General features: G+C 40.5%; 2 protein-coding genes across 3 annotated transcripts; both read right to left on the bottom strand.

Moving 5' to 3' along the window:
• Positions 1-67: 67 nt before the first annotated feature.
• On the bottom strand, positions 68-5,027 carry mthfd2 (methylenetetrahydrofolate dehydrogenase (NADP+ dependent) 2, methenyltetrahydrofolate cyclohydrolase). Its single transcript, XM_077561006.1, has 8 exons — positions 4,816-5,027; positions 2,596-2,780; positions 2,373-2,495; positions 1,860-2,012; positions 1,373-1,480; positions 1,177-1,269; positions 969-1,094; positions 68-644 (listed from the first exon to the last, which is right to left on the bottom strand). Exons 1-8 carry the CDS (start codon positions 4,893-4,895, stop codon positions 496-498), a joined length of 1,017 nt encoding a protein of 338 aa, XP_077417132.1. The 5' UTR covers positions 4,896-5,027; the 3' UTR covers positions 68-495.
• A 1,263-nt stretch (positions 5,028-6,290) lies between these two features.
• ubac1 (UBA domain containing 1) lies at positions 6,291-14,739 on the bottom strand. 2 transcript variants are annotated; one of them, XM_077561004.1, is made up of 10 exons: positions 14,241-14,739; positions 13,120-13,240; positions 12,960-13,033; positions 12,115-12,222; positions 11,547-11,649; positions 11,368-11,476; positions 10,957-11,278; positions 10,791-10,877; positions 9,669-9,807; positions 6,291-9,513 (listed from the first exon to the last, which is right to left on the bottom strand). In XM_077561004.1, the coding sequence occupies exons 1-10, from the start codon at positions 14,376-14,378 to the stop codon at positions 9,398-9,400; spliced, it is 1,317 nt and encodes a 438-aa protein (XP_077417130.1). In that variant the 5' UTR covers positions 14,379-14,739; the 3' UTR covers positions 6,291-9,397. The 2 variants fall into 2 exon arrangements, with proteins under 2 accessions (XP_077417130.1, XP_077417131.1); XM_077561005.1 differs by lacking the exon at positions 14,241-14,739 and adding an exon at positions 13,387-14,226.
• Between the last annotated feature and the right edge of the window lie 137 nt (positions 14,740-14,876).

Below are 14,876 nucleotides of genomic sequence, written 5' to 3'. Positions count from 1 at the left end.
CTCAAGAGAAGCCATTTGTTTACTGAAAGATGATGAAGTGAAAGAAAGAAACAACAGAGGCTGAGAATAAGAGTCTCAAATATTTATTTCAGTTTTTACAAAGGCATTAGTGAATCTTTAAAGCTTTTGTATACTGGTCGACGCGCTCCCGATGGAGTCAGCCCTTTTTTTTCCCCCCATTCAACTCGAACACTACCGTATCGCTTTTGAGGTGAACGCCGCCATGCGCCCTTAAATATCATGGATGCCGCTGAAGCAATAAATAAAACAATCTCTGGTGATCCTGTTAAAAAAAACAGTCCCAAAGTCAATATTGAATACTGTCACATGAATGGATGTAACAGTCAAGTGGAAGGGGTTTAAAAAAGAAGAAAATAAAGTGAGCCTAAAACTACACCTCGAGTCCAAAAAATAAAAATAAAACATTGAATTGGGGGTGTAGGGGTTATAATGTGGTGGAATGTGTTTGGTTTTGGGGACTGGTCCCCTCCCCCATTAGGACGCGGCTGCCATGCGGATCCTCTCGGGAGGATAGAGCAGGACGTTCTTGGCCGCTTTGATGGTGTTCTTCATGAGCATGGCCACCGTCATGGGCCCCACGCCACCCGGCACCGGCGTGATGAAGCCCGCTTTCTGTCGAACACCTGAGACACACACACCAAAAAAAAAAACAATTTCAACAACAGGTATAGACAAGAATGAAAACCAAAACAAAAAACAATTTAGGGTTTCATATGCAACCATTATGACTGCTTTCGACTAATCAAATTACTTTATTTGGTAGTGATGAGATCTTTCCATTAAGAGTTGATTCAAGTGTCTCTATTGGTTCTTTTCTAGAGCTTCCTCTCAAATATATCTAACTACTTCCTGGTTGTTGTTGTTGGGGTTTTTTTTGGGGGGGTGGGGGGGTGGGGTGTAGCAAACATGTTCTTAATCATTAAAAACTGTTTTCATTTTTAATTGACCTTCAAAATCCACATCTCCAACTAGTCTGCTCTTCCCGGTGACAGGGTCCTGCACCCGGTTGATGCCCACGTCAATGACGGCCGCGCCCTCTTTAATCATGTCGGCGGTGATGAGGTTGGGAATTCCTGTGGCAAAATGAGGGGCGACGTCGATGAGAATCCAGTTACACAACGCGGCTTACACAACCAGGAGGAAGTTCTGTCGCACCTGCGGCGGCGATGACGATGTCCGCGATTTGAGTGTGATGTCGGAGTTGATCCTTGGGAGTGTAACGGTGGGAGATGGTCACGGTGGCGTCACCTGTTAGCGCACGTTAGCATTTAGCATGTAGCAGAGTCTATTGTACACTCGTGTGTACTTGGAAGATTAAAAACAAACGAAAAGGCGGCAATGCGGCGCTGACCTCCCGGTCTCTCGTGTCGCCCGTCTGTGTGCAGCAGCATGGCGATGGGCATGCCCACGTTCTTGGAGCGGCCCGCCACCACTACGTTCTTGCCCACGGTGGGAATGCCTGCGTACACAACACGGAAACACTTGTATTTAGAGGACTCATTTGAACAGGCTAACAAAAGCGTAACTGTTACTTTGATCAAAATCTCTGCCAAGGACGCAAACGTCTTTGGTGGTGCGTTCAATTCCAAAAAGAATGTTTGGTACAAGGAAGTAGCCAAAAAAGAATGATAATAATGTGGCAATTCTAAGCTTCCTGTTTCCCCTTACACCACCTTGGCCCTGCACTCCTAACTCCACCTTCCCTGACTCCTCCCCCTCATCCTGCACTCCTAACTCCACCTCTTTCCCATTTCTATCCTCTTCTCCTAAATGCCACAAACATCTCACTCCAGCTCCGCCCCCCCCCCCTAACTCCGCGGCAGCTCTTAAGTGGTTACCTGTGCGTTTGATGATCTCCATGACCCCCCAGGGGGTGGCGGGCAACATGGTGGACTGATCCAGGCACATGCGGCCCACGTTGACCACGTGGAAGCCGTCCACGTCCTTGGTGGGGGCGACGGCGTTGCAGATGGTGCGTTCATCGATGTGGTCTGCGTGCCGACAAAAAGCCACAAGCAAAAATTAAAATTAACTCTTTGGGTTCAATGCTAGACTACCTCACTTTTTTTTTTTATACAATTTTAGCCATGGTAATGTAAATGTAACGAAAGTTTACAAGAGTGTAAAATGTTGTCTTATTTAAAAATATATATATAACTGCAGCTCTTTAAAAAAATATTTTGTCCTATCGTGATCACCATGGAAACTTGAAACAGATTTTTTTTAATCAGTCCTATAAATAAAAGTAATACTTGGCAGCCAATTGTTGGCATCAAGTAGCCATGGTGCGGTCAACTTCAAATTTAAAAACTATTTGCATGTTGTTGGGATTCATCTGAATCTTGCCGTACCCGGCAGAGGCAGCTGCACCAGCAGCCCGTCCACGCGATGGTCCGCGTTGAGCTTAAAGATGAGGTCCAGCAGCTCTTCTTCGCTGATGTCGGAGCGCTTGAGGATGGTTTCGCTGGAGATTCCTGAGGGAGACGCAACAAGACGTCACTATGCAGTCGACGTATTTGCAACACGCTCGTTATTCCGAGATGCGCTGCGGCCTGCGTGCGCGTGCGTCCTCACCGACGTCGGCGGCCGACCGGGTCTTGTTGAGGACGTAGGAGTGGCTGGCCGGGTTGTCGCCGACCAGGATCACGCTGAGGTGAGGCCGCCGTTGTCCGGCCATCATCCACTTCTCCACGTCGGACCGCGCCTCGACCCGGATCTGGCGAGCCAGCTTCTTCCCTGAGACGACCACGGCCTCCTGCCTGGAGAGCGAGCGCACGTCAAGACGACAATACCATTTGACGATGACCGCAAAAAAAAAAAAAAAAATGCTAATAGTATTTTTGGGGCTAAAAATTATTATTTTTTTTTACCTCATGACATCCAACTACTGGCCTAGACTTCGACTTTTTACTCACTTTTAGTCATTTAGTCAAGTAACGAGAGCTTAACCTGCCATTTGAACAGGGGTGTGTAGACTTTTTATATCCACTGTGCATATAAGCTGCCAAAACGACCCCATTTCCAGATATCCTTTTCCTTGACTACTAGTACAGTGAATACTCTGGCACACGCTAACCACTTGTAGCCTCTAAAATTAGTCGCCCGTCGAGCTGACTGGGCCATATGTTCGCGCACACACACAGTCAGACTGGAGCCACGCAGTAACTCCAGACCAATGACTTCACCGTGCCAGCGAAGCAAAGTGCAGAAGGTTGCAAGGAAGAAGAAAAAAAAAAAAGCTCCTTTCAAATAAAGTGTTTGGGGAGCAGCTGCGGTACATTGTAATTTACTGTGCGACCTTACCGCAAGCCAAACAATCCGCGCAAGCCAACTATTGCGCTTACATAACCGAAGACACACATCAGAGGGAGGAGAATGGCAAGAATGGGCGAGCAATGAGGCGACAAGAGGTGATGTAACAGCACTTTTGTTCGGCGACAGCCAATTACAGTGACTTGAGGAAGAAAAGTAGCACAAGTCTGGGGTGCACCTCCGTTCCAAAAAGAGGAACCTTGAGTTTTTTCTCGGCAGTGTGCAAAGTCGAGCAATTGGGCTTCTTAAATTCAAGGTGCACTTCCTCAGGCTTTTTAAGTTGGGATCAAAATATTGTATGATCAATTTTAAAATATAAAAATGTAACAGAGGGAGTACAATTTTTATTTATTTATTGTGGCTTAACTTTGAAATATCTGAATTTAGTGGGGAAAAAATCGACCTATCTATGAAAAACAGTAATTTTAAACAAATTAAATAGTTTAAAATTCATAACACACAAAAAACATAAAAATAAAAAAATGGGTTGCTTCCTTTATGGAATTAGAATTTAATGATTAAAAAAATAATAATAATAAATAATCATCTTGCAATCTTTTGAACAATTAAAAAAAAAAATCCTAAAAAAAAAGCTTAAAGAAATATGAAAAAAAATAATGCTGGATTAAATGTGTCAAACAAAACGCAACCCCAAAAAACATTATATAAAATTTTACATGAAAAAATGTAAAATCTTGTTTTGAAAAACTATCAGTATGCTTCTTTGCAAAAACAAAAATCAACCCGCTTTTTCAATTTAATTCCCTTAAAGTTGACCATGTCTCGCTCCAGTACGTATATTTAGATAAATTAAATACATGCTTAAGACTGCTTTTTAGTTCCAACCATCCTCCATTTGCTTTGTGGAAGTCATTTTGGAGAGGATAAAAAAAAAAGAAAAAGATCCTTAATACAGTATTGCACTCGATGCTGAGGTGAACATTTATTTCTATTTCAAGTACAGTATGTACTGGAGATCAAATTTAATGATGCACATGTAAGCACTAATAACAAACTGTATCATCTTGTGACTTGTGCTGGACACGAGGTAAAAGTTAATTTAATTACCTACTAAGGTCCTGCACGGGACATTTCACGCGTAGTTGTGTGGGTCATTACTGTGCACGCGAAAGAGTCGACATAGGAAAGAAGCGCATATGTGTGTACATTGTGAAGGGCGTAGATCACCTCCTTGCAAAACTGCAACAAGGGTGCAAACGCTCGGGTGGATTTCATCATCCACCTTGCTGTAATACCGGCGTGACGATAGAGGGCGCCCTCTCAACAGGACGGCGATACATTCAGTCGGATTGGCCACTTACAAACTCCAAGTTTTCAAGCCTCCGTTTGAACCACGGAGAGGTAATAAAGCGTAAAAAATAGGAGAGGGAGACATTTTCGACGACAAAGAACGTGTGGGAGAAAGAGGAAGCCATGTTGAGTAGGATAGTAGCGTGGTCGGTTTTATGGCGGCGGGCTCACCTCGAGGCGGACGTGTGAAGGAGACACAGCTGATGGCGAGAGTGCTGGCACACTTTCCTGAGAGTCCTGACTGCTGCCATGGTGGTGAAGAAGGCTGAAGTAGGAAGACGGCAAACCGGCCGAGCGACGAGGAGGGCGGAAGAAGAGCGAAGGGAAGCTCCCTGGGCTGACAGAACGTCGTCGTCTGTGGCGGCAGGAAGAGCCGCAGAGGTGATTTATATATGACTCCGCCCACTGGATGCGTCATTGTGACGTTTCAGGCCGCGCGGCCCCTCCCCAGCTGCCTCGAATCGGCTGATGACATAATTTGACTTTTTTGCTCTATGTGTTTGTTTGTTGTCCTTGAAACGTATGAATGCAAACTATAGCCAAAGATGGCCAAATATTTATATTGTAGTTGTGTACAAGTATAATAAGTACTGAATCGACTACTGACTGCAGGCTATACTTGTTCTTTATTTAAATTTTTTAACAAACTTGTTCTTTAAAAAAAAAAAGTTTAACAAAAGTACACTTTGAAATGTGCTTAAACTACAAACTTACTTTGTAGTTAAACTACACCTTTTGTATTTAAGTAAATTTCCGTCTGTACTTCTCTACTTTTACTGAATTGGATCAGTACTTTTCTTTTTTTTTTACATAAAAATTCTGACTGTCTACTTTTTTACTTTCACAATACTTCTACCAGGTTTTTTTTTTTTTTTTTTTTTTTACAAAAATGTAAAGCACTAGAGCACTGTAAGCACTTACAGCACTTTAGTACAGTCTGTACTTTTTTTTTTACTTTTTGAGAACAAAGTCATAAAACTAAAAACAAGTGCTTAAGGAAAGATTGAGGCTGTAACATTGATAATATTGTTTGACTTTTAATATTGTATTTTCTGTTTTTATTTGCCAGCCGTTGGCTTGGGTGTAATTTTTCAAATTTGCAAGTTATCCTGAGGGAGCTGCAGAATTCAAATTATACGTGCAAAAAATAAATAAGTGTGTTAGTCACTAAATAACCTTAACCTTGGTGTAGTTGAAACACAACATTAGTTTTTGAGTCGTTTGACATTTAGGCAGAGAGCCTGTCGTCATCAGTTTGTTACTGATACATTGTTTTCTTCGGCTCCACGCATCCTTGTCCAAACATTTTATGTCCGTGGTTTCCGATAAATGAAAAAAAAATCTTTGCTATGAATTCTTCAGACATCAAACTGTAACGAGAGGATATCTTGTGGTTGACAAGTGACAGTCAGGTGGTGACAACATTGGGCGCAGCTGGGGCGGCGTGCTGCTGATCTTTACAAGATTAAGAAACCTTCAGCTATAAGTCAAACATGTGAAAACAATTAGAGGTCTGATCTAAATGCAGTAAAAGTGAACATAAAACTACACTTTTTTGTATATTTCTTCCATATTCAAAGTTGATGTTAATACCAGGAGACAAAATCCAGTGGGTCTTAATGTTCGTCAAAAACACGTAACAAGGATAGAGCCACAAAAAATGCCTTTAATGCAGTAAGTGATTCAAATGTGTCGGCGTGGACATACGCGTGCTAACATATTGCATAGGTCGCTGAAATAAAAACTAATCATAAACATGTCGTGTTCGGATAGACAAAACGGCGTTGATGACCGACATGTTCAAAATCCTTTTCCGTCTTTTTGTTTTTTTGTGTGTGTTCACATTCAGAGACAAGCTTGTTATAAATATCACATTTCAGTTTGGCTTCCATAGAAATAATAACCGTCGCCATGGTCACCTCGTACTCACGCACACACCATACAATAAGATCTTAACTCATTTACTGCCATCGACGGCTATAGATGTAAAAAATTCATTTTGAACTATTTCTATTAGTTTAACCCCGCCCCCTCCCCCCACTTTTGTTGACAAGAGTATGAAAACCTAGGAGGGGAAAATATTGTACATTTAGACCAGATATGAAATTTGTGATTAATCAACTATTGAAGTCATGCGATTAATACACAATTTAAAAAAAATAATCACCTGACGCCCTAATTTTTAATAATCTTTTCTTTTTTGAAAAAAGATCATTTTTAAAAAAAAAGAAGAAAAGATTGTTAAAAATTAGGTTGTCAGGCGATTAGATTTTTTAATTGTAATTAATCACATGACTTCAATAGTTAACTCATGATTAATCACAAATTTTATATCTGGTCTAAATGTACAATAAAAACTTTTTTCTAGGTTTTCATACTCTTAACAAAAGTGGAAAACATGTTAAACTAATAGAAATAGTTAAAAAAAAAAAAAGACGTCTAAAGCCGTCCATGGCAGTGAATGAGTTAATATTGGGCTTTGTGGTGAAATTTCAGGGCAAATCTAAAATGGACAGTAACCTTTAAAGTCAACTTAACTTGTGAACTTCTGAATAAAAAATGTTCCACGTTTTTTGTACTTTTTGCACAACATGCGATGATCTCCAACGACAAATTTCACAATTCACTTTTTGAAATGGAAGGGACGATCTGTACGGTAATCAGCAGGGACAAAAGAGACCGGAAGAGCTTCACAGACGCGGGCGGACATTTTTGTAAACCTTTCAACCTATGAACAAATCAAACACCTTGATGTGAATTTTGTCATTCAGCTCTTTGCTAGAGAACAGCAAGTTCAAGAGGTCGTTGGACATTTGCATTCAAAGGTTTAGAGAATCTCCATTTGTAAAAGGTCACAGTGCATTTTAGGTTCATCCACATTCCAAATGACATCAACTTGAAGTGACTCTTGTGTATTTTGTATTTAGGAGACCGTGACGACTCCTTCAACGCATTTTGTTCAGAAAGCCAGAAAGAAAAAAACCTAAACAATCTCAGCTTCCCTGAGCAGAAAAAAGTCACATCAACAGTACATAAAAAAAAATAAAATAAAAAAATGATAAAACACTCCAAACACTTGGCAAAAACCCGCCGAGCCTCTTGCACAGCGCATGAAGCAGGGACGGGCCACCAAGGCAGAACAAAGAGGAAAAATGATGAATTATGAGCATTTGTGGCTTCTTTTTTTTTTTTTTTTAACAATTGCACAGTGGGCCATTTTTAAAGTATCAATAATAGTTTGTCCCACACCTCCTGAAAACAAAACGGATCGTGTTCTTTACAGGTTGAACCATTGCTTGCTATTGCACAGAAAGACAGACAAGGCAGGACAGCGTTTCGCATTTTGGTTCCAGGCGACCATTTTGCGCCAGCTCGCGTTTTTAACCCTCCTGTTATGAAACGAGAGTTGAAATGAAGTTTAGAAGTGCGTAAGGCATATTTAGTATTAGACTGCATACAAATGCAAACGTGAACCATTTGTGCCCCCCTCTGACTTAAAAAGTCATTCTATGGAAGATATAGAAAGTTCAATATGATTTGTGTGTCATTATTTTTTTTTAGTTTAAACATGTTTTGTGTGTCATTATTTTTTTTTTTTCGCCAGGGAAGTGCACCAAGAAGGGGAGGTTGGGATGGCTTCATTTGTCGGTTTTGTTCAACTGTTGTATTGCACATTTTTGCCTTCCACATAAAACCAATGAAAAGATAGTTTAAGATGTAAAAAAAAAAAAATGCATGTACATACAAATAGATAATACATACGTACGAATATATTTAAAAACACAAAAAAGTGCCCCCGTTATTTTTGTTTTCGTTTGAAATAGTCATACTAATATGAAAATCAAGTTTAATATTTGAGAAAATGTTGGCTATTCAAGGAAAAAGTTTTATATATATTGAGAAAACTGTTTTGAGTGATATTTGAGATTAACATTACCAGACTGAAGTTGTATATTTTCAAGAAAACAGTTGTATAATTTCCATTTATACGTATTTGAGAAGTTGTACATTATCGAGTCATATTTTCTAGATTAGAAAAGGTGTATTATGAGACTAATTTACATTTCAAAAAAAAAGTTTATTTGGAGAATAGTCATATACTGTATATATTTTTACAAAGTTACATCCTGTATTTGTAATAAATGACGCAATGTCATAAGAAGAGTCGTATATTTTCTAGATTAAAATTCTAATATGAGAATAAAGTCATACATTTATGATAAAATGTACATTTTAAGATAAACATTAATATGAAAACAAAGTCATTTTCAAGATTCATTCTTTTAATATATACCCTTTTTTCTTGAAAATATGCAAATTTATTCTCGCAACTGTATTACTTATATCAGAGAATTCACACTACCTCTTTTTTTTTTTTTTTAAATTATAAATCTAAATATCATAACAGGAGGGTTAAACGAAGAAAATCCAAATAAATTAACATAAAAATACATATTGCAAACAGAATCTGTAAACAATAAACATGCATGTGTTTGATTGTGGCAAAAATGATATCGTAAAATAAGTAGAAATTGCTCTAGTTCAAATGTAAAAACAACCTAGTAAATTCAACGTCGTATCGTTGCGGTAACAATAATAATAACCTTTTTCGTATACTTTACTGTTATAAATATTTACTGTATAGGTACAACTCCTCTGGCGTTTCTCTCACACACAGCTGCCACATTCACACGTGTAGGGTGGTGCGGGTGCGGGTGGGGTGGGGGGGGGGGGGGGGTGCGGGTATTCGCCTCTATGTGCGATTGAGGGTCTGGAAGATTCTGGATATCTGCAGCATGACGGGGCCTGTCTCGGGGTCGTTCATCCACTGGGTGCTGTTCAGGGGGTTCTCCAGCATGTCCTCGAACGCTACACGCAAACAAATACAAAGAAGAAAAGAATATTATTATGAGCAATTACAAAAATACTTTTTGGTGGGGTGGGGTGGGGGTGTAGTTTTACATAATGGATTTTCGCCACGCTCAGTTCCTCAACCCTCCCGTGTGTGTGCGTGCATGTGTTACCAAGGAGAGTCTTGGGGTTGGTTAAACCCAACTGGACCACAGGGTTCTCCAGGATGGCCTGGAAGAGCGGACTGTTGGTGTCGATGCCTTTGTCCAGGTCCTCGGCAGACGGCTTCTTGTCCCCCAGCAGCCACTCGCACTTTAACACACACGAGACACAACACATGCAACACGTTAGTTGAGCGCAGTTGCTTTAGTCACACTTCATGTTTACACGCAAATGAAATCTTCAACAGTTGAATGACATAAATGCTTTCACAGTGAAGAACAAACTATTTTTTTTTTAAATCTCTAATTAGAAAATGGCAACTTGATGATGATGAGGACTGTTTAAAAAAAACTAATTAAATAATGCAATGGTGTCAAAAAAAAAGGAAAAAAAGGAATAAAGTCGAAAGAAATGATGCCTTAATTTTATGTGAAATAACTCGTCATGTTACAAAAAATACAGCAAATAGAAAGATAATTTACAAGACAAAAAGTGACATAAGTAACTTTTTATAGTTATGAAAAAGAAAAGAAAAGATAGAAGCCAGAAGTCAGCTCCTTCGAAAAAAGAAAAGAAAAAAACATTAAAAAAATAAATAAATTTATAAGTGAAATTGAGAACATTAACAATATGTTTTAAGTTGTTCCAATACAAACAAAACATTACAATAAAAAATAATAACTAGACAAGAAAAAGGTCGTGTTACAAAAAAAATGCATCAATATTACAAGGTATTGTTTTTTTTTGTTTTTTTTACACCTTACTGTATACGTGGTCGTTTTGAGAGAAAGAAAAAAAAACACCTTGGTCTTTTTTTATTTTATTTTATAAAAGCGTTACTACTATTCATGATCATTTACAAAAAATAATCAGCCTTACTTACATGGTTGTTTTATGTTTTGTTTTTAAAGAAAAAGAAAAAGAAAAAAAAGACCTGACTGAATTTGAGACGGTCAATTGTCATTGCTGCACTGCTAATGTGAAGGATATGCGGTTTGTGTCAAATCTGTTGGCCCTATGGGGGCCCCTGTTGGCTAAGGGGCCCCAAGCGATTGCCTGCCTTGCCCAACGGCAAAGTACGCCTCTGCACTTCCGTGTGACGAGTAAAAGTGTAACCTGAGGCGTGTACCTACCGCTGCGTCTTGCTGGTTGTTGTTGACTTTGAGAGCGTCGATCACCTGCTTCTCCTCAAAGCCCATCTCCATGAGGGCAAAAACCGCCTGCAAAGCAGAAGCCTCACTCAGGTCAACAGGAAGTACGCAAAGTTTGGCGAGTCAATAACCACACAAGGTCACGCACTCTTGAGTCGGGCCTGAACTCCCTTTTCCTGCGAATCCTCTTGAAAATCTCCGTCAGGTCGTCTTGTCTGCTGCTGGCGCCGCCGCCGCCGCCGCTCTCGTCTGTGCCGGACAGGCTCCGCTGCAGCGCGGATGAGCAGGACGGCGTTCTGGGGGAGTCCGCAGCCGACGGGCCGGCCGGGGCGGAGTTGGGGTTGGCGGAGGCTCCGGCTGCCGCGGCAGTAGCGGGAGTTGATGAGGAGTCTTGACTGGGCAGCGGCGTGTCCACGGTGGGGTCGTCGACGTGCTCGATCAGCCATTCCATGGCCTGAGTCACCGACATGCTGCGTGCGTGGAGAACACGACAACCGTTTTGGCCAAGTTGAAAAGTCACAGCACAAAAGTCTGAAAGAGCAAAAAGGTTGAGACTCACTGGTTGAGTCTGAGGGCTTTGATGGCTCTGCTCTCGGGGAAGCCCATCTCGGTGAGTTGCTGAAGGGCCGCGTCGTCCACGCGGTCGTCCTCGTCCTCGTCCAGCATGTCTGCGGGCGGAGAACAGACGGGGGGGGAACGGGACGGAATTGTGGAATTCGTGGCGGTGCCGTGTGCTACCGTTGGCCTTTTTGAAAAGCTCCACGGCGTCGGGGTTCAAGGCCAGAAGCTTCTGGGCCACTTCGATGAGGGACACCAGGATCTTTCGCAGCTCCGTCTGAAACTGGAAGACGTCCGACAGTTAAAGGGATACTAAAACGTTCATATTTTGTCTATTATTAACTCATTCACTGCCATTGACGGCTATAGACGTCAAAAATTCATTTGAACTATTTATTAATTATTTATTATTAGATTAACATTTCTTTCCACTTTTGTTAAAAAGAGTATGAAAACCTAGAATTGTTTTTATTGTAAATTTAGAACAGATATATATATATATATATAATTATTCATTCACTACAGTTGACGGCTATAAACATAAAAAATTCATTTAAACAATTTCTATTAGTTTAACATTTTTTTCCACTTTTGTTAAAAAGAGTATGAAAACCTAGATTTTTTTTATTGTCCATTTAGAACAGATGTAAAATTTGTGATTAATTGTGAATTAACTAGTGAAGTCATGTGAATAATTATGATTCCAAATTTTAATCGCCTGACGCCCCAAATTCTTTATTTTACTTACGTCTCTGATGTTGTGCTGCGTGACAGTGCGGTCCGAGTGGCGAGTGCTGAGACTGGAGGTGGCCTTCAAGATGGCGTCCTTGTCCGGGGCCTTGTTGTCCTGTTTTTTCTGACGTAGACAAAAGCGGAGCAAAAGATATCAGGAGCGTTCTTGTAGCTGTTAGGCTGTTTTTGTACTCGTCAATCTTCAACCTTACCTCAATGTGCAATATTCCACAACGCTTTAATAATAATAACATATGCAACTACTTGTAAATGAACTTGTGCAATTCAAAGCAGTATTCACACTTTTCTTAATGTGCAATGCTAATTCCCTTTACCTTTACATTTGGGCATAACCGCAATTCTGCTCGAGTGAATTCATGTTCTTCCAACTTTGCCATCGCATTCCATTCTATGATTTGTGCCCCCCCCCATATAGATTAGATATATTTTTATTTAATTTTTTACTGAATGTATTTTTCAATCTAATATTTTTGTGCATTTTTCAACTAATATTTTATACTGTCTATTTCTTTGCATTTTTTCCTTATTAATATAACAGTACATTTCCCCCCAAAGACTATTTGTTGATATTTCATCAAATTTTGTGTTTTAAATTATTTCTATTTTTGTTCTAATATTTTTGTAGTTTTTTTGCTTATATTTTTAGCCTTTTTTTTTTTTAAGGATTATGGCTTTTGTTCTTGTTATAGAAGTGTAACTACTGTTTTGACTCATGGCGCCACCATTAGCATAGCACTGACATACGCATTTCTTTCAGCAAGACTGTGATAACGCCGACATCCTTTTGTTAACTGTCATGACGCTATGGAACTTCCATCTACATGAGACCACAGGTTCTACCTTTTCTTCTGTGCACACCTCTGCCATCTTGGGAGGGGTTGGCGGCGGCCTTTTCTTTATGAGCAGCAAAACGTCTGGAAGGAAAAATAAATAAATGAATAAATAAAGACTGGCTCCTTGTGATGTCAGATTTTGCTAATTTGATAGAATTGCTCGCCACCTTTATCTTTGAGGCTTTCATCCGCCATCGTTTTGGTGTCGCTGAGCACTCGCTCTGTTGCAACGTGTATGAGCTTGTGGTGGGTCAGCATCTTGGGGTCGTCCACATTTCCGTGCACACACTGAAACAAACAACATAAACACACAAACTTGACTTAATTATTATTATTAAACCAAAACATAGGTAAAAAAAAAAAAATCTGCATTTTAACACACGTGCCATTCTTTATTTTCCTCCCTCACTTTTCATACTATCCTTAACTTTTACCTTTCTGTCCATCTCTCCTTCCTTTCCATATATCCTTGTTTATCCCTGCATCATTGCATTAGTACTCTAGCCGTCCTTCCTGTCTTGATACCACCTTCCTCCTGCTTTTCCTTCATTCTTCTTTCCTCACTTACGGTCCTGGCTCCCTCCCTCTTTATCTTTCCTTCATCATTCCTTTCTTCCTCTCAAGTTTCAGGTCATCTTTGATTCCTCCCTTCCCCTTATTTCCCTTCCTTCCATCCATCTTCCCCCTACATCCTCATTTTCCTTCTTTCATACATCCTTTCTTTTTCTTTCTCCCTCCCATGCATACTTGCTTCAGTCATTCCTCCTTCCCTCCTTTTGTACATCCTGCCTTCCTCCCCAAATATGTTCATTTAATACGATCTATAACAAAGTCGATATTCATTGTCTCGTCCATTCAATAAATGACAACTTTATTGCTACTCTTCAACACACACTTTACAGCAACACCTGCACTGCTTTGATACGTCCAAATCCACACATAAAAACTGATCACTTAAAGATAATGACGATTACACACGTTTTTTAGGTCCCTAATGTTATGACCGGAGAGTACACTATACCAACTGTAAGGCTAATAAAACTCAATACTTCTGTGTAACGTGTCATAATAAATGTCATAAATATAGCCACATCCAAAAAGGGAAAGTTAGCTGCTATCATCGGTGAGGGAGGGAAGGCAGCCGAACCTAAAAATAGCAACAGCCAGCGAGCCAACCCGCTCGCCATTTAAATTAACTTAACTATAAATACGACGGCCGGGTGACACTGACACTCGCAGACGAAACTTCACAAGATGAACAAGCATTCAAAAACTAGGAAAAGCTCACATGTTTTAAGCACTTCTCCTTGAGTTTCTCCACCGTGCTGTCTTCCGGGATCTCCTCCAGCCACTCGGCGCCGTCTACAGTGCAGATGTGAATCTTCAACATTTTACCAGCGAACATCTTCTCTTCCTGGACGAACATGACGGCCCCGGTTTTTGCTTTTTCAGGCTAAAAAAAAAAGTATTTTAGCTTAGCAGCGGTTGCTATTTTATATCAGGCGCCCCCCTCTAAAACCACCGCTACCATCCACCGCCTCCTCCGGCTAGTTATCTAGCAAAGCTAGCAGTCGGTTGTCACAGCTAGCGGCGGCTAATGGCTAAATCTTTTGGCTGAGGGACATTTTCGGCTACTCGGTGGCCGGCGAGCTCGCTCCGTGGCCCGGCCCAATGTAGTGACTTATTATTTCTACACCACCTCCCCTCCAGCCTCTTAAGTTACCAAGCACCAACGACGAGCTACGATGACAGCGAGGCGAGCCTATTTTTACTGTCACGGTTGAACTTTGAACTGCAACAGTGGTGGCGGGGGTGCATCATGGGAGTTGTAGTCTCACATTCCACCGTTTAAAAAACAAATAAACCAGAGCGTGCAACGCGCTTGCTTAAAATGCCTAAAGTTTTCTCAGATACTTACCATATA

The sequence above is a fragment of the Vanacampus margaritifer genome, chromosome 3, assembly GCF_051991255.1.
Source record: "Vanacampus margaritifer isolate UIUO_Vmar chromosome 3, RoL_Vmar_1.0, whole genome shotgun sequence".
Classification (NCBI taxonomy): Eukaryota; Metazoa; Chordata; class Actinopteri; order Syngnathiformes; family Syngnathidae; genus Vanacampus; species Vanacampus margaritifer.
Note: the sequence above shows the minus strand (reverse complement) of the source record. Positions and strands in the feature narration are given on the sequence as shown.